The sequence below is a fragment of the Drosophila rhopaloa genome, unplaced genomic scaffold, assembly GCF_018152115.1.
Source record: "Drosophila rhopaloa isolate 14029-0021.01 unplaced genomic scaffold, ASM1815211v1 contig_178, whole genome shotgun sequence".
Classification (NCBI taxonomy): domain Eukaryota; kingdom Metazoa; phylum Arthropoda; class Insecta; order Diptera; family Drosophilidae; genus Drosophila; species Drosophila rhopaloa.
The window spans coordinates 11,703,431-11,723,109 of NW_025335059.1; the positions used below are offsets into that span (position 1 = coordinate 11,703,431).

The 19,679-nt window shown below is 45.9% G+C and overlaps 2 protein-coding genes across 6 annotated transcripts; both read left to right on the forward strand.

The window, feature by feature from the left end:
- Positions 1-1,996: 1,996 nt before the first annotated feature.
- Positions 1,997-11,412, forward strand: LOC108041686 (eukaryotic translation initiation factor 4G). The gene is given in 7 exon segments (XM_017119671.2): positions 1,997-2,110; positions 3,709-4,545; positions 4,547-5,565; positions 5,960-6,103; positions 6,163-7,026; positions 7,333-8,480; positions 8,631-11,412. Coding segments are annotated over 6 exon segments (6,306 nt in total). The 5' UTR covers positions 1,997-2,110; positions 3,709-3,727; the 3' UTR covers positions 10,944-11,412.
- Positions 2,002-19,526, forward strand: LOC108041687 (shootin-1). 5 transcript variants are annotated; one of them, XR_001769163.2, is made up of 8 exons: positions 2,002-2,110; positions 13,223-13,429; positions 13,609-13,795; positions 13,855-14,173; positions 14,373-14,485; positions 14,544-14,739; positions 14,828-15,054; positions 19,111-19,183. XR_001769163.2 is itself a non-coding variant. In XM_017119672.2 (8 exons), exons 2-8 carry the CDS (start codon positions 13,243-13,245, stop codon positions 19,293-19,295), a joined length of 1,566 nt encoding a protein of 521 aa, XP_016975161.1. In that variant the 5' UTR covers positions 2,002-2,110; positions 13,223-13,242; the 3' UTR covers positions 19,296-19,526. The 5 variants fall into 5 exon arrangements, 4 of the variants coding, with proteins under 4 accessions (XP_016975161.1, XP_016975164.1, XP_016975163.1 ...); XM_017119672.2 differs by lacking the exon at positions 14,828-15,054 and adding an exon at positions 15,240-15,618 and having other exon boundaries at positions 19,111-19,526; XM_017119673.2 differs by lacking the exons at positions 2,002-2,110; positions 14,828-15,054 and adding exons at positions 11,875-13,153; positions 15,240-15,618 and having other exon boundaries at positions 19,111-19,526.
- The last annotated feature ends 153 nt before the right edge of the window (positions 19,527-19,679 follow it).

Below are 19,679 nucleotides of genomic sequence, written 5' to 3' on the forward strand. Positions count from 1 at the left end.
AGGCAAAGATTTGATTTTTATACATTTAAATTACAATTGTTTCTTAAGATAGGAATTAAGAAGTACTCTGGGTGATAGCATTGAAAACATATCGATGGAAGGCTGCTTATAAAGAGCTACTTGATTGTGAGTAAAGAGCTATGTATGTTAAGAAAGGGGGTGGCGGCTATGACAGCGTATCAGGCAAAAGAGAAGGAGCTAAGCTTTTACTACAAGCGCGTAAAATCTTTTCGTCTTCCACGGAGGGGAATATAGGGGAAGAGTAAGTGGAAGCTGGGAATGGAAGCGCAAATTCTGCGCATGTGCTTTTCAAAAAAACATAAAGTGGTCCATGGTGGAACTTATTTATTTGCCGGCATTTGTACAATAAATAATTAAAAATCCTTACAAAAAGGAAGTTAAACAACATTTCTCTGCCTCTTCATCATGAGTACTTAATTTTTTTTTAATGTTATTCGTCAGAACCAATTTTAGTTTTTGTTTTTTCGAGATTAAAAAAATAGCGAATTATGGGATTCCCAAGTTTAAAAATTAACTCTGGCGACATCTGGTGGCTATCTTACTTACTAAACGACTACGTACGATTTCAAGATTTCTTCGATTTCGAAAATAGTTCGCTTCACGTAAAACTTGTTACTTACTTATTTTATATAGAATATACCTTTGTAAGTAAGTAGAAATAATTGACTAAAATCATCTTTTAAAAGGCTTAAAAAATTAAAAAGCGCTCCAGTTCAATTTTACCTAATAGTACACACTAGCTGTGCCTTTCTAACACATGCATGTCTGGGGCCATTGTGAAAATCCAGACACCGCAATATGTACGTATAAATATAGAATAAATGGCTAAATATATGTACATATATGCTTTATAACAAAAAATATAACTTAAGTAAATATTATTATTATTTAGTAAATATTAAAAGGAAAAATAGAGCTTTAATTAAGTATAAATGCACAGCCTTTAGCCAAATTTACCTCCGCGGCTTGAGTCCGCACTAAGCCAACTCGAATTTATATTGTATATTTTCAGTATATTCCGACCATTATAGGGTATTTTTGAGTGTGTTCTGCGTTACACCTTTTGGGATCTTCCATCGGCCTCGCCACGGTCACTTTGATTTCATCGAACGGAACGGACGTGTTTCTGTAGACTATTTACATTTACAAAATTATTTGTAACAGATAGTGAACCGCGTATACATAACAAGGTGTAGCAGACGATGCACTGATGTAAAGTCGCAGTGCCAGTGAAACTTTTTGGCGTGTTCCCCGCGTGGAACTGCATTTTTTTTTGTTTCCTCAGTTTTGTGTGTGGTGTGCGAGCAAGAGAGAGCGAGTAAAGAGGAGCGGAGCGAGGCGGTAAGTACCAATGGTTAGACAAAGACAGAAAGAGAGCGCAAAAAGCGAACGGCAAAAGGCGAGAAATGGCAAAAAAAAAACAACAACCAACGCCTTGCCTTCGCAGGAAAAACTGAAAACCCCCAAAAAAAAACTGGAAACCCTTTGCCAGCACACTCAAAATATGGAATAGCTGCCCATTTTATATTCTTAATCTGGGGCTGAGCCTGCTCAGCTGGACGGAGAGGGAACAAAAAATCAAAGCAGGCGCTGGTCGGGAGTTCATAGAATTAATCTTATTGTAATTTTATGTAAATGCAAAATTCAAGCTTACGTTTTATCTTTCTCTCACTCTTAATTATAGAAAAATTACCGTGAAATTTTAGCACTAGCCGTACGTTATTTTGTATATTTTTGTACGTATGTACGTGTACGTGCCCCTCGTCCGTCTGCACCAATGTGGATGTAGATGTGCATCGTAGAACTCGCGTATTTTCATACATGGAATATCTAAAAATTCCGGATAGAGCGAACCACGAGTGTCCAAACGAGGAGAGATAAAGCTAATTGGCCAAGGAGGTGCAAATAAAAAGGAGGAGGAGGAGGCGTAGGGCTTAACCAGGAGTGAAAGCCGGAAAGGATCACGACGTAACCACTGCCTTTGAGGCAGCGGATCTAGCATCAGGATAAACCGAATACCGATAGGATCACCACATCATCTACTAATCGAGTGGAGTCCCCAAGGACATCAGCAGCAGCACAGGAAGCGGTAAGTTCTCGAGTTACACTGCATTCACATCCGAGCTCTTCTTTTAGTGTAAATAATTCGCATTAGTTATTGTTTTCTTAGTTTAACGCACACACTCCACCACAAACACTCCAATACGAATGCACTCCCAATCAGTGATCCCAATTAGAACAGCACCCACACATTGCTCCAACTGGTTTTGTTTACAAACAAACCAGAAACAAGTGAGCCTTTCTGCCAGCAAGGTTTTCATTTTCCTTGCCATCGAGTGAAAATGGGCGTCCAACTTAAGTTGCAGCGGCATCTTTTTCTCTGACTGGAAAACAGGTTTTTTCCTGGCGAGGTGCTTGGCCTCAAACTGCAGCGGAGTTGGTTTTTCTAGGCCACAGCAGAGCGGCAATCGGCACAGCACAGTGAAAACTGGCCAAAAGCTCTGTCAAAGCTAATAGTTTTTGGACATACATTTAGGATAGAATAGCAATTTAAAAAAAAAACGCCAAAATTATGTATTTTTAAAAAAAAATTGCACTATTTTCATATAAAAAGCGTTCGATTTTTGTAGAACATTTGGTTTTGATCAACAAATTTCCAAATAAAATACAATTTTAATATAATTTATTGAGGGTGTATGTATATTGTTTTTAAAGTATTCAAATATTAGATTGCATTTCTTAGAAATCCTTGATTACTTTTCTGTGAGTAGAAAAGGGTAGTTTTTTGTTAGTTAAAATTCAATCGATTCTCAGCAAGTATTATGTTTTTGTTTATGAAAGGCTTGGTCATAAGACCCTCAAAGGTTTTTTTAAGCTTGATCAGTTTTCCGAGTAAACACTATGCTGACACTGATGAAGCAGTTGTTATATTCTTATCAATCAGCATTATACCTAGTTTAATTAAATTTGCTTAACAGAACAACAAAGAAATTCCCTTTGCTCGAATTAAGTGATCCACTTCTGGTAGTTTCTACTGTGCTGAGGAAAGTGCTGACGGAATGCCAAACTGGTTGCGGCCAAACAGCCGACAGCGGACCATCGCTCACCTCCCACGCCCGCCAGCTGCTGCTTCTTTGTGGCTGCCTTTGTGTTGTTCGGCTTTAAGGCCAGTACTGACTAATAGCGCCACTTGTTACGGTGTGTCACCCATTCGCTAGTACTTGGGTTCCGATCCGCTAGTGACTATTCCATTGATAAACCCGGCGATAAGGTGGCGGGCCATCTTCGAAAACATTTTGGATGTATACACGGCCCACGAGTGACATCATACTCCACATTCCAATTAAATAGCTCAATTAAGTGAGAGTCTGGGAGAAAAAGTGGTGAAAGAGGGAGTGCATTCTCTGAGTTTACTACGGAGCTCTTAGTCATAAGATCTAAACACATGATTTGCATGCCGTTTTTTGGTTGCTTTCTCACACACTCGATTCGATTCACAAACGCATGCATCATCTCACGGCTTTGAACCATAATACGCCAAGCATTCCTTACATTGCCAACCCATTTTCACTTCCATTTCCATCTTACTAACATTACGATTTGTACATCTGTTTTGTTCCGGCCGCGGTTTTCTTAACTCTCCGTGTGTGCCTGTGCGTGTGACCGTGCGATTGAATGCGTGTGCAGATCCTCCGAAGGTCCTCCTATGTTCCTACAACAGGGAGGGGGTGGGAAGGGAACCAGACCACAGTCGACACACCAGCAGAACCACAACCACCAAGCCCAGCACCACCAGACGGCGCACTCGCACCACCATCACCTCCAGCAGCAGCAGCAACAGCAACAGGCAGTTCAACAACAGCAGCAGCAGGTGCGGAGTAGTATCCTGCACCAGCAGCAACAACAGGAGCAGCAGGCAACCCACGCACTGTTTGTCCCGAACCACAGCGGCCTACACCACCACCAGCAGCAACAGTTGCTGCAACAGCAGCAACACCAGCAGCAGCAGCAGCATCACCACCTCCAGCAACACATCCAGCAGCAGCAACAACAACAACAGCAGCAGCAGGTGCAAGCACAGGCCCAGGCTCAGGCCCAGGCCCAAGCGCACCACCAGCCGGTCATCTTCTACCCGCAGCCGACCTACGCTGCCCACTCCGCGTCGACAAGCAACAATGCCAGTGGCGGCGGCGGCGCTACCCTCCAACTGAGCGCCGCCGCCAGCAACAACTCGTTGGGACATCCTCAACCACATAGCCACCATGGTGGAGCCAATGGCGTGGCTCCTGGCGCGAACCTAACCCGTGCGTTAAGCAACCCAACCTTGCCACCCCATTTTCCGCCGTCAGCTGGTCTGAATGCGGGTGGTGCGGGGGCCACCTACATCTCGGCAACCTATATACCCTATAACCCGAATGGACAGCTCATGGGCATGCAGTCGGCGGTGGCCTTTCCCACAAACGGAGCGGCCGGAGCTCCAGGAACCGCCTTCTTTGCGACAGCCCAACCTCAGCCGCAACAGAAGACTGCCGCCGAGTGGCCAACAACAAGTACCTGGCGGGGCAGTTGGAGCTGGTCAGGCGCCAGCGATTACCTACTATATGACCACGGCACAGAATAGCGCCGGTAACAATGTGGCAAGTGGTGGAAACTCTCACAGAGGCAACATTCGAGGCGGCCAAAGGGCTGCGGCCACCGCCCCGCACCCCAACTACTATACCACATACACCGTAGGTCAGCCAAATGCCCCACGTCCCGCTCCGGCAACGGTGGCTCCAATGATTAACTCGCGCAACGGGACGCTGAACGGAGCGGCGGCCTTCCACATTCAGCCCAACTTCATTCCGGGAATTACTTTGGGACCACCAGCCGGGATGACGGCTGCTCCCATACTAACTTCTGCGGGAATGGCTGCTCCGCCTCCTCAAACGCCGGGGGGTTTGCATACTTATGCGGCGCACTTGCAGAGCAGCAGCACCACAGCGTTGCCCAGTGTGCCGAGTGTGGGTGGAGTGCCGCCGGTGGCCACTGGATTCTCAACCACTTCATTGCCCACTCCGCCAGTGGTATCCGCCCAACAACTGGGAGCCAACAACGACAAAATCAGCCAGCGTAAATACGCCATTCCCATCATCCATCCGGACACCAAAGAGGACGTGTTGAATCCAAAAAGCTCGGTGTTCATCAAGAAGGACTCGAACTCGACGCTGACACCAAGCACGGCACAGGATTCTGATAGCACCATGTGCCTTTTCCAGGCACCCATTCTCATGGACTCCGCCTCGGCATCGTCCCTTTTGTCTGGGGTCATGGTGGATCAGCAGATGCAGACTGTGAAGTCGGCGTCTTGTCTTGGCCAGTCCATCTCCTCGGAGAAGTGTCCTGGGTTAGTGTTTGGCGAAGATGTGGCCGTTCCGGATGCCGGACAGTCACCTTCACCCGGGGCCACGGATAAGGATCAGATCAGTGTTATTGTCAAGGATATACTACTGGCCCACTCGGGCAACACCGAAGAGCACCTTAGTTTCTTGCAATACAGCGACGGTGAGTTTATAGATGCTGCTTGATAAAAATTAATGTAGATATTTGTTTACTTATTCTTATTTATTTTTAAGACTGTTTTGGCATTTTGCCTAATTTCGTAAATTTGCAAATAGGAAAAAAAATTTGAGTTCTCCAATCCCATTATGTATATAAAACTGAAATCAACGAAGGCATCCCAGTAACCTGTTTATTTTAAATTTGTTTAAAAGATCGAGTTAAAAAAGTCTTTAAAATTCAAATTTTTTAACATCAAATAAAATTGAGGCTTAAACAAAAACAATAAGAAATTTTAAACAAAAGATTTTAGAAAAAGACCCACACAGGGTATGTAAAACGTCGGGACGCCGAAGTTGGCCGGGGTTTTAGTGTTCATGTCTAATGATTCCTTTTGCAGTGGACAATGTCACGGAGACGCATGATAGCCTGCCACTGGTACACTCAGAGTTAAATCTGCCCGAAGTCATCGACGCGGGCCAGCAGCCCGTCCTGTTCCAAGAGCAAGCCAAAAAGCAGCGCCCCAAATCGGCCAACAAGCAAAGTAAGTGTTAGCCCGTAAACCTTTAGCCCGTAAACATAGAATAATGTATTTGCTCGCAGGCACCGCCACGCCGACATCCATAGCGAATGACGTGGCCGAGGCAGCGGCCAGCGGATGCCCAGGCATCTCCATTTTGTCCAGAAGCCAGCCGATGCTGACACCAGCAGTACACTCGACACCGCCGCCAGCCTCACGTGTCGCCCAGCAGAAGCCAAGCAAGTCGATAGCTACCACAGCTGTTCCGGCGCCGTCCAAGCCAGCAGCGAGCTCGCCCAACAGGAAGTCGGGTGTTCCGCCCGCCACCTCGACCACAACTAGTTCGGGGGCCTCTTCGTCGGCAGCCTCCACGCCGACACACACATCTAGACAGCCGCAGCGGCAGCAGCCAGTCAATCTCCTGCAGCAGGGGAAGCAGATCCCAGGAAAACTCTCAGCTGCAGCATCACCGGCTGCCTCCCGCATCTCGGCCGCCGTCACCCTGCTTGCCGGCAACACCGCTGCTACCAATAACACCAACAAGTCGACTAAAAAGCAGCACAAGGCCCAGAAACGAGCGAAGGAGCTGGAGAAAAAAAAACAGAAGTCCTCGATAACAACCACCACAAGCAGCCAGGGGCAGAACCAGAACAACAATGGCAAGGGCAATGGCAACGGCGCGCCAGAGATCAACTCAAACAACAACGCGGTTACCACAACATCAACAACCACGGTAGCGGCAACAACCAAACAAGGAACGACTGTATTCGACGACAAGGCGACGGCGCAACCGACGACTGATAAGCTTAGTGCAACTAGTAATAATCCTAACGTAAGTTCTACTCTAAGAGACAACCCCTTGCTCAATCCCAAGGAGCACTTGACGAGCAACAACAACAACAATGACGAGGATGACATGGATGTGGAAGCCAACAGCGATCCTGAATGTGAGTAGACATTACAAAAAAAAATTTTCTTACTTTTAAATCAAAAATTATGGCCCAGCGTCATTGTTCTCGGAATTTCATTAATGAGCTTACGATTTCCCGGAACTGAGCTATTATTTTATTTTATCAAAAACGGACTGCACAACCACATTTTCCACAACGTGAACTATGTAGTTCGCGGTTTCTAAATATGACTTTTGTATCTCCAAATGTATTTTTGACTCGTAATAATTGCTTTATAAATGAAATGCTACTTTATATTTATTATTCTAACAAGTGCTGATTAAATGTTTTGTTTTTCCACAGCTGACAGCAAAGAGGATAGCAACAGCATGGCAAATAATCCAGAAGTCAAATTAGAAAAGCACTTGGCCAACGATGAGATTGTAGCCAAGTTCCTGCAGAAGGGCAGCCCCAACACATCCGCCGCTCCCTCAGAGACCCAACAGCTGCAGTTCCTCAACAGCAGCAGCTCAGTGTGCGAAGATGATGAGCCAGTTCCAGTGGGTGCTGGTGGCGTGGGAAAGGTCGAGGAGAATGCTGTGGTTGAACTCAAGTTTGGGGATTTCCATGAGGAGACGCGCCACGAAACAGGTTTCATATGCAGCTCCACATGGTCAAGTTCGACGATCAGCAAGGCAGCAGAGGATGAATCCTCGATAAGCAGTCGAAGCGCGGATAATGTGGACTGCGCTCCCAAGGTTAATGCACAGATTTCCAGAGAGAAGAGCGCTGGCAGTAAAAAGGGCTCTCCACTACATCAGGCAGTCGGAAAAGGTCCGGGATCACCAAAAGCCAGTCAGCAGAAAATAGCGCAGTCAAAAAGTCCCAGCCAGAGTCCCGGTCCCAGTCCTCAGGTCCCTAAAAACTTTCGCTACAGCATCGAAACCTTGCGTGAGCTGTCCAAGCGTAGCGACTCGCGCAAGCCACCCATGGTGCCCTGCCAGAAGGGCGACTGTATCTCGCAGCTGTTTGTCTCCCGCCAGCAGCAACCTCAGCAGCACCATGGCCATGGTCACGGCCAGCACATCCAACAGTACCAGCACATGAACTTCAACGAGTCGATGGACTATGTGCCCGGAAAGCGCGGGCGTGGTCATGGGCCTAACAAGAAGCATCACGACGGACATCAGCAGATGGGCGGGTCCGTTAGCATGGGCAACATGGGTGGTGGCGGAGGTGGTGGATCCAACTCAAATCAGCGCCACATGGACATCATCCGGGTGCAGTTGTCGCTTAAGGAGGAGATCAAGCTGTCTGAGTGCGAGAACGCCTGGCAGCCGGGTACCCTGCGCCGTGTTTCCATGGCCAGTGGTCAGGATGAAGACGACGACGTCGAGGGCGTGCTGAAGAAGGTGCGCGGTATTCTCAACAAACTTACGCCCGATAACTTCGAGGTCCTTCTCAAGGAGATGTCCAGCATTAAAATGGACAATGAAGCCAAAATGACAAACGTAAGTTAACGCTTAATTGGATCAAGTATATTGATTTTAGCAGATTAGAAAGGAATATTGTAAAAATATTTGTTTTCGGTATTAACTTTATAAGAGCTCCACTCTTCAAAACCTTTTATGGCAAATACTATAACCGCTACTACTTTCCAGGTCATGCTGCTGATCTTTGAGAAGACTATTAGTGAGCCGAACTTTGCGCCCACATATGCCCGCTTCTGCAAGGTGCTTTTCCACGAAATCAAGGCCGAAAACAAGTCACTCTTCACCAGCTCGCTAATTACACGCATTCAACACGAATTTGAGTCGAATGTGAACGATGCCAATGCGAAGGCCAAAAAGCTGCAGCCGACAATGGATCGTATCAGCCAGAGCACGGACCCGGCAAGGAAAGCAGAGTTGCGTGCTGAGATGGAGGATCTGGAGTACCAGTTCCGTCGCCGTGCTTGGGGCACTGTTCGTTTCATTGGCGAGCTCTTCAAGCTCCAGTCGCTAACCAGCGATCGAGTGCTCAACTGTGTGGAGTCCCTGCTTGAGCACGGATGCGAGGAAAAGCTGGAGTATATGTGTAAACTGCTGACCACTGTGGGTCATTTGCTGGAGGCCAGCCAACCCGAGCAGTATCAGTTGAGGGATCGCATTGAAAAGATCTTCCGCCGCATTCAGGATATTATTAACCGTTCTCGAGGAACGGGCCACCGCCAACAGGCGCATATCAAGATAAGTAGTCGGGTGCGGTTCATGATGCAGGATGTGCTTGATCTGAGGTTGCGCAACTGGGATCAGCCGGTCACCCAACAACCTGGTCAGCAAACCGGACGCGGACAGCGCCACAAGCAGCACGACGATCCCAAGGATCAGTCGCACCACAGCAGTGGCGGGGGAGGCGGTGGCGGTGGTCGTGGAGGCGGCATGAACCAACACCAGCAGCCGATTCACCACCAGCAGCAAAAGCACCACCACCAGCACAGTCACGACGGCGGAAACTATTTTATGCAAAAGATGCCCAACAAACAGCACCAGGAGAACCAGACCCTCAGCATTGATCCGAACAAGCTGCGATTCAGCAGCAGCAGTGCTAGCGACGATTCACCCGCCAAGCTGGGCAACTCATCGAACTACCAGTGGCGCAATGCGGGCAACCGTCCGGTCAGCTCGACGCCCGCAAACTCATCCAGTGTGCCACCGCCGACGTCCTTGCTAAAACGTCCGGGCCAAAACTACAGATTCTCGCCGTACCAGCAGCCACCGCCCTTGGGAACATCCTTGCCCCCAGCCAGTGGAAACAGAAGCCATGTGGAACACCCAGCAGATGCCGGCTTCGATGGCAAGCAATGCCAAGAGCTCATTACCAAACTAGTTGAGGAGGCTCTCAACGCGCGTGACTGGCAACCGGAGGTGCTGACCATTTGGCGCTCGCACAACGGCACGCAACAATCCAAGATTCTCCACTATCTGCTGATGGACTACCTCCATAGGGGCACGGTAAAGCGCCAGCAGCGTCAGGCCTGTGCCAACGTCTTTGCTTACCTAATGGGCAAGGATGCTGTGGACAAGGAGATCTTCGGACAAGCGTACTCCAAGTTTGGCGACGACTTCCCTGATCTGCTGGTGGACGTGCCCAACGGCTGGGGCTATGTGTTTGAATTCCTGGGTCCGATCATCCATTCGGGACAGTTGGACCTGAAGGATGTGTGGCAGCGGCGCTGGCTTGAGAGTCCGATATTTACGGAGCGCTTTGTTTACGCCTTCGTCAGTTTTTTCGTGCAGGAATTTGGAGCCGCCTATGCCCGCAAGCTGTGGCACAACGACTACAAACTGGACCGAGGACAGTTATTCTGGAACGATGTGCGCAAGTATCGAGAATTTGTGCAGTCAAACAGCTTTTACTTTCTGGACAACGGACCCGGCCAGGGACAGGGACATGGCAAAGGGAAAGCGCCCACAACACCACGATCACCGGTGGAGCATGTGGAGCGGATTAGATACCTGCTGGCACTGTCCTGCGACATGGCCATCGACTACATAAACACCAACGTAGCCATCAACGACAAATTTGTGAGGCAGCTCACTAGATTCCTGTGCTGTGATTTCGCGCTGACTGTGATGACAAATACCCACAACAACAACAAGAGCGGAGGCAACGCAAGGCCGTTGCAGCTAAACACGGAGAGCTTCCGCAGCCGGTGCACACCACTGCTGCGACTTTGCATCGACGCCCAGGAGGCGCTGGAGATCGCTTGCATTGACGAGGCCGTCGACTCGCTGCAGCAGCACTTCATGGCCGAGTTCGAAGATGAGATGGCCGCGGGCGAGACCATCTGCAGTACGTTCAGTGTACTGTACGAGAGCGAGGTGATCCCCAAGGAATCGTTTGACAAGTGGTACAAGTTAGAGATCGCGCACTCGTCTGCCTACCGACGTCCGTTTATCGACAAACTGCGTGGCTTTATCGAGGAGATGTAGATAAAGCTCGATGATAAAAACCAGCAACCATCTGATTGAAACCAAACCAAACACCACAACGAAGCAAACTACCAACTGAAGCATGCAGCAACATCGTTTGAAACCCATCCTCAGACTAGGCGCGGTCGTAGGAGTCCAGTCATAAACACAACTCAAACGATCAGTCTAAAATGTTGCTTGTAAATCTTGCAACCCACATTGGGTGACATAACACACCCTAACACACTTGCATGTTGTACGATGAATAGATCTGTCAAAACGAAAATTTCTTGTTTTTCAACACAGATTTCCTTTGCAAACCAAACCCTTCAAGACACATTATCCATTTTATTTGTATCACAACACGTTCCTTAAAACAAAGCTAAGATGATTCCCTTTCTATGACTTGGTCATAATTCAAAGCAAAGATAAACATATTTACACATTAACCGTATTAAATAAATAAAAAGAAAAAAAAATTGACAAACTATGTATGAAAGAATCTCCGATGTCGAAAATATTTCCAAAAAATCAAGTTCTGTCAAAGCGTTACCCAAAAAAACAGGGTATATTAATATATTTATGTATAATTACATTTAGACTATTCACTTTCGTAAACCCACAGTATTTCGTTAATCATTTAAATTAAAGCGTACATCATTTATAGGCTTAGCTGCGTAGCTTATCATACCTTTCTAGACTTTAAAAGAATTTTTGTTTATTTTACCTTTCAGTACAAAGCCTTACGAATTCGTATTGTTTGTTTGATTTATTATAAAATATTATCAACATTTATTTATGTATTTTCAATGCAAACAGCTCAAAACATATACAAAAATTAACCCCTCTTTTCCTAACAGATCTGTATTTCCAAACTCAACACTGAGGCTTCTTGTTCGACTCAGAAATTTCACATATATTAAAACAAGTATATATATAAATATATATATATATATATAAAAAGAAAATATAAAAATATTAATTTATAAAAAACTATACGTACGTATACTAAAAAGAGGAATGTAAATTATAAAATTCGTAAAGACATGTAAAGTATTTAGCACACAAAGCATGATTACCCAAAGATAAATCTTAAAATTAGCTGTAAAAAGGAAAGAAAAAATACATTAATATTAATTTCGAAAATACATAAAAAAAACATTAACTATATAGCTATTTAAACCAAATTTAAAAAAATCAAAAATTATTAAAGAAAAAAAACTATTCAAGCATAGAAGCATACACAACAAGATAACGAGAAAAAAAAGCAAAAACAAAGAGCTCTAAGCCGCCTTTAATTAGTTATTTTTATAAAATTGAATGAAAACTAAATCGAAAAACAAAAGCAACTCAATCTCAAAAATTTATATATAATATTTAAAGCGAGGCAACTAACAAATGTAGCGAGAAAAATGAGTAGTACTAAACTCGAGAATTTTGTGTATAAACTTTAGGTTTTTTTATTTTTACACTACAAGTGACAAAATATGAAATTGATTTACGGTAAAAGCAAAGGAAATTGTATGCATAAGTAATTAGCAAAAGAAAAAAAAAAACACAAAAACCAATGGCAAAAATACAGTTAAATTAGTTAAGAATTGACAAAACAAAAAATAAACAAAAAGGAGATAAAAGAATATGCTTCTGCACTAACAAGCAAATATTTCTAAAGCCAAGCTAAACCATTTATAAGCTTAAATCGAGCAGTGGGCGTGGCACTTTAACTAGTTTCGTAGCAACTTTCGGCAGGCATTCCAAATGCTTTCGGCCAACTTCTGATATAAATTTAACTAAGGCGAACAGGTGTCCTGCATTTTTAGCAGTCGAAGCAGAAGATTGAGCAGAGCAAACAGCAGAATCCAAGCGAATCGAACACAAAACCCAGCAGAAGCACACGCATGTGGCACACAGAGCAAAATAGGTTGACAGGAAAGGGGCGGGCAAGGCAAGATAAAACTGAAATCAAGAAAAAATTGTAAACAGCAAATAATAAAATCAAAAAGTAAAACTCCAAGGCGTTTCAATGTGGGCCCATCCCTAGGAGCAATTCGTCACCTTAAAGGCATGCAGCACACATCTCCATCCAAAAGCATTCCCCACATACCCACCACACTCAAAACGCATTCACTCCCAAACACTCATCACGTGGTGATGGCAGCATTAAGTTCCATTTGCATTGCTTAGCATAAGAGGTTAAGGATTTGGCTTTAAGGCTTGTGCGCAAGCGAAACGTAAGCAAAGTTTAAGCTTAGCCACAAATTAAGTCACTAAATATAATAATATTTTATTATTCCTGCCAGGGAAAAAATTCTACTGAAAAATGGAGCGACGCGGGCGCATTCCGGTGGCCAAGTTTCGCACCCAGGAGGCCAAGACTCGCAGCCGGAGTCGCGTGCGGGAGCCTGACTACAACGAGCAGGACCCGGAGCACGATATGTTCACCTTGCTTGAGGATAACATTGCCCTGAGGGAAGAAAACAAGGCTCTTAAACTGGAGATCGAAACGCGTAAGTCCTTCTTCAGTATATATTAGAAGATATTATTGCAAAGTGTCTGAAATTTCCCTACGAAAAAATTTATGGTGGTTTTTCAAGATATTCCTTTAAAACGTTTATAAATAAAGCCTTTACATGTTATTTCTCTTTACAAAATACAAATCTCTATTAATCCGACAAACGTATTGCAGATAAAACCACACAGGAGGAGCAGCAGACTCAGCATGAGAAAATGTGCGTTGCGCTGGAGTCGCTACAACAGCAGCAGTCAAATTTTGAGACTCAAATCAAGGAGCTGAGCTCAAAGTTCAACAAGGCTCTTAATGAGCGAAATGCTTTAGACAAGCTGCACAAAATGAAAGTCGATCAGATTCACAGGTAGATTTTCCGATTTGTTAAAAAGGAATCATTTTATTGACGAATATCTTGTTTCATAGTCTCACCAGCGAGATTGAGCACATGCGCGAGAGGCAACAGGATCAGTCCCCTCAGATAAGTCCCCGTCCGGTTCTCGGATCCGTGGAACTCAAGCGAAAGCTTTTCAAGATTTTGCAGTCGGGCAGCGCAGACAGCGCTGATAGTATCGGTACTCAAGAGCTCGATAGCCTGGTCGAGGTCAATTCGGATGGCGTGCCTATTACCAGCGGCCTGGTGGAGCGTCTGGCCGATGAGTTCCTGACTCTGAAGCATGCCACCAACGCCGTGGAGCTCCAGTTGTACGAGGCCAACGAAAAGATGGCCGAACTGTTGGAACAGGTAAGATTGAAGTACTGGATAACGAAATAATAACACCTGATCGCAACTATATTTAGATATTTCTTATGTTGGATTGTAGATCACGAATGTATAATAACACGAGCAATGTAGTCATTGCATTGCGGTTCATTTAAAGATAAGCTTTGACTCAGCTCATGTAGGGCTCTAGTAAACTTTCTGTTCTTTGTCCCACAATTAGCAACACTCCCTGGAGGAGGAGAACGAATCGCTGCGCACGGAGAACAGCAACTTGACGAAAGTGGCTAAGTTGCTTACCGAAAACATGAAGGAGAGTGTGGAAACTAGCCAGAAGTGGGTTAATAAATGAATATAAAGGGGTAAAAGCGAAACTTAATGTACATCCCAACAGAATGGAGGCAGCTCTGATCAAGTTGAAGCAACGCAATGATGAACTCACGGCGAAGACACGCGATCTGACCGATGGGCAGCCGGGATCCAGAACCAGCACCTCGTCCAGCGTGCTGAACGAACAGGTGGAGTTCGAGCAGATCCAGGACCAGGTTCAGCAGCAGGCTAGGGAGCACAACGAGCGCATTGTGGAAATGGTTAGTCCCGAGTTTTCGTTACTCTATGATTTTGCACTTGGTCAATGGCTATCAAACTATCTATTCTGTCCTTCTGTCAATCCATTAGCAAACACGCAGCGTGTTTGACATTTTCAAGCCGCTCTCGAATATCTTCAAGAGCAACTGAACCACAACAAGAACAGCTGGTGATGGCGATTTCCCCAATGCACCTATATAATACGTTCTGAGAAATGCATGGAATGTGCCCAGCTGGGCATGTTGTTGTTCCCTAATCTTGGTGCCGGGTCAGGCCACCTCTCTTCACTTCCTCCACCAAAAAACCAACTGAGACACGTAAGCAGCTTGCTTGCCGTGCGCCGCTTTTTCCCACTCACTGACCCCTGGCTTTCGATGCACTAACCTGACCGTGATACGCCTTGATAGATCTACTAATTTTCTTACCCAACCACAACCCACTCTTTTCCCCCTCCTGCTCGCCCGCCCCGTTCTACCCTTGTTCTTGTTTCTTGCATTTGTAGCAAAGTCTAATGGATGCGGCTATAGCCAAAACTACTAACGATGAACTAAAAAAATTACAACTTAAGTTGGAGATTCTCGAGGAGCAGCTGCGCGAGGCAGTGACGCGGGCTGATCACGCCGAGGAGCAACTGGCGCGTTACCAGCAGTCCGAGCAAAAGTCGCTGGCTGCTCCGGTCGCACCCCCAGTTCCACCTCCCCCACCTCCGCCACCGCCCATGCCGGGCAAGCTTTTCGCTGCCGGCGGATTGGTGTCCGCTGGCGGGGATCACGGCGGGGGCAGCTTCAGCGACCACATTGCCGGACATTGCTTGCGCAAGGGCAGCGGCGACAAGATCATCGACAATGTGATGCATCAGGTACAGGCCGGGGCAGCAACAGGTATGTAATCCAATCCAGGGTCAAACTCCCTGTACTGTTTCAATAGGTTATATGGAGGGTGTGTGTGTGTTTCTGTTGGTGGGTTAAAGTGTCAATGCCACATTGATGACCGCACAACACGTTTCCTTTCGACCTTCTTGGCCTCAACTGTCATTGGGCGGCCGCGTTTTTTATTCTTTTAAGACCTTTCAAAAGAACTGGAAATTCAATAAAGTTTTGGAGCTGCTCGGCCGAAACTTTTGACCATTGTTCAAAATGTTCGCCTCCCAAGGATCTCGAGTGGCAGATGAACTCCTTGGGCACATGGTTATAAAAAACTATGCACAAGTTGAATAGACTTAAGCATACTTGAATGTTCGAAGCGTTTCATTGGCCTGTATCGATTTGAGTAGATTATTTTCCCTCTAGTTCGCCTGCATTGTCTGCACGAATTCGGGAAATTGGCCTGAAATAAGCTGTCAGCAGAAGGTTTCCCTCTTCCCAGCCCACTCATGTTACCAGCCATGTGTCTGCGGCTAATCCCTGCCAGCCGTGCGTTGACAAGTGCCTGCCATTGTCTCCGTGTCCTGGAGATCTGGTTGAAGGGTCCAACTTGTTGCCGTCAATTGTCAGTTATGCCCACGCCACTCATCCTTCCGCAAGAGCCCTCCATCTCTCCGCCCCTCGCACACGCAACTCGGCAACCCGTCTGCGATTGTAATTGATTTTACCTACACGTCGGCTTCTTTTACGGCTCAATGCAGGCTTTCACTAGCTGGCTTTCCGCCCAGCCTCCACTTTTGCCATTCACTGTCGACTGCTGCAGCAGCAACTTCTTAATTAAGTTTGCGAGCAGCTTTTTGAGAGGGACAAGGGCTCGGAGGAGCGGTTTTTGATGCCCTGGACACACCTGGTATCAATAGGAATTATTGGCACTGGAAGCGCGTTGTTCATTGTATGCCTTTCCTAGTCAGAAAATTTAAAACTTAAAGCGTGTGGTTTGGAAATGCCCCAAAATGTATCCTCAGTTATTTGTCTACATATTATTTGTAATCAGTATGTGTTATTGCGTGTTTTCCTTAATTTTTATCTTCAAAGATCTACCTTAAATTCTGGCACACAAATGCTTTAATGGCATATAACACTTGCAATAATGAATAAAATCCATTTACTATTCAATTCCCGATTTTGTCTCGCCTTCAGCCCGAGCGTAAAGATAGTGGAAGCTTAATTAGGTTTTGAATTTCACCCCTGCTTTAACGATGGATTACTGATTGCTATTCTTTTTGACATAATTTCATAATACATACATATAGCGCACAATGCGAAGCCAATGGTTGTGAACTATATAAAGGTATGTACCTCGTCGAGGCCGAAGTGTTTATTTTGATATTGCACTTGTGGGCCATCTTTGTCGTTTAATTTTCGCTTTTATTACAATTCTGATAAAACTCGAGTTGAACGAATCGATTTGATTCCAGTAATTTTAAACTGAGCTGTACACACGAAAACCGACTTTAAATCTAAATGCTGTGAATAGAGAAATCATCCGCCTGCACATGTCAATCCAGGCTGAGGGAGAAGCTCAATGAAAATGAAATCAACTCATACGCCCGCATCAAATTGAAAATATACCGGTGTACATTGTTGCTGAACTTTTTGTGCGTGTGTGCAGCAAGGCAGGAAATGCATGATTATATTTTATACCTTTGGCAAATATGTATATATATGAGATATTGATCCAGGAGCTAGGCTTTAATTTTCGGCTACAGCTTATTTAAATGTGATGATTTATTTCATGACTGTTCTTAATGAATCAATGTAATCCTCCGTTGGTCCACTTACTTGGATTAAGAACTTCAGATTAGGCCAGCAATGTCAGGGCCACACACTCCCACTCGCACACTTTCTCTGGCACTGCACACTGTCACTAAGCACTTCCGTTTCCGTTTTGTTTTGACGCTGGCTTCATTGCTGTTGCCTACTTTTTGGCGCGCACCACGCGTCGTATGCGTAACGAGCGCACATTCAAATCAAAATCAATCAACGCGCGTATTGTTGGAAGCCAGAAAAACGCCGCTACGAATACGACGACTTGTATATATATATTCGGATATATAATCAGATATATATATAGAGAACCTGGCTGCATAGCGCACCTTGCCTGCGGAGTGGAGCGGAGAACGCGCGCGCGTCTCTTGAGGCACGTGAAGCATTTGAGCTGCCAGCCAGCCCTACATCAGCTTTACGGCTGGGCATCAGGCGCTGCTCGTGTCCTGGCCGCACTCGTCAAGTCAAGCTCGTCGTCCTGCTCGGCGGGGAGGCAAGAACAAATGTAGCGTCCCTCACCGGAACGAGGTGGAGCGAAGCGAAGCGAGGCGAGGCGAATGGAAATGCCGATATTGTCCAAGCCTGGCTGTGTCGTGTGTATACATAACAACAAGTTGCTGCCATCGCTGGTGCGGCTGCCATGGCCACCAGATACCTGCCACCAGCTTCACTTTCTACGGAGGCCCGACCTCCATGACCTGCCCTGTTGGCGAATATACGGGCTTACGTGTGTGCGGTAGAGAACGGTTTAAACGAATTGTCTTTTTGGAGTGGGAGTAAGAGTGGAGGAGCAATAGCGGAAATTCCATCACGCATTTGTCAATATCCTGCCCGCCACTAAAGCTCTCTGCATCTCTGAGTGCCATTTCCGGTTTCATGCGATACGTTGAAAACTTAAATTTGATTTAAGTTTCGTCCGTGCGGTGCTTGGGTTCCGGAGAACTGGAGCAAAAGGCTTTTGCCTGGCTTCCATGCGCTGGCAACCCAAGAAACCTGCCTGAATTTGGGCTTTAAGTGAAGCACTCGCATTTTTGCTATATTTTACGCTTGCCTTGCAGCTTTATGTTTGTTTCCTGGCCCACTTCTCCGCCCAAAACTGTCAAGCCAGGACCGTATCAAATTCGACGACGATGATGACGATGGCGTAGAGGACGCAATTTATTATTTTTACGAGGAGGGGCCAAGCCATAGCACCGTTCCAGAACCGCAAGCCCATTGTTGCTGCTGGGCCGGCCATAGCTTATTATTATTATTTGTGCGTTTTATATTTCCGTGTTTTATTGCGCCACTTTTCCTGGCCCTGCCAGTCTTTTACTCTTGAACATACCCACTGAAAACACACACATCTTGGTCAGGAGTGGGAGACCGTATATTTCCATTGACTTCCGCCGGGGTGCAGCTTCATTTGTCGCCGGTGACAGTTGCCGAGTGCCCGACATGGTGCTCGCATCAACCCGTTCTGGCCTTGTCCGTGATTTATGTCCAATTGCCACCAGCCAAAAACACCCTTTTAAGTCCTGGGCTTACTTGATTTCGTGGGTGAGTATTGCCTGCTTCTTGGACCACGGTGTTGTCCCCCTCCCCTTAACAGCTAACCGCATGTTCGTTAAGCTTTAGTAGCGACTTAATGTAATTCCAGCTCAAAGCCTAGGTCTCATTCCTTTCCGTCTTTTTCTGTTTCAGGTCTTGACGCTTTAGTGCGAGAGTTCAAGTCGGGCGGCGTGACCCTGCGGAGGCGCAACCGCCGAAAGACGGGCACCAGCGAGGCCCTCAAGGAGATGTTCCAAGTACTAGAGATAAGTCAGAAGCAGAACCGCAACTCAAAGATATGCGTGGACCTGCACTCCGCCCGTGGAGTTGATGTCTAACCCCGATCCTGCCATCTTTCTCAACCACTCTCTCACACTTTGGTCTCAAATCTCAGGACCCAGCTGTCCCTGAACAACGAACATTCCGTGCATTTTCAAAACCGTATTATTGTGTGCCTTTTCAAGGAGGAAACCGAAGCCATTTTACAAACAATATTAATCTTAAGCCCAACTTTCGAAATGAAACTACTTCATACTACTTTAATTTATATAAACTATTATTTTACCTAACATTTTTTATTTATATCCAACTTTTAGCCCGACCCTGGTTAATGTGTTCATTTTAACAGGCTTCGCGTTTACTAATCAAAGAAACCCCAACAAAGCATTTTTAATAAAAAATTTTAATCAAATAAAATTGCACGGCGTGTTACTTAATTAGTC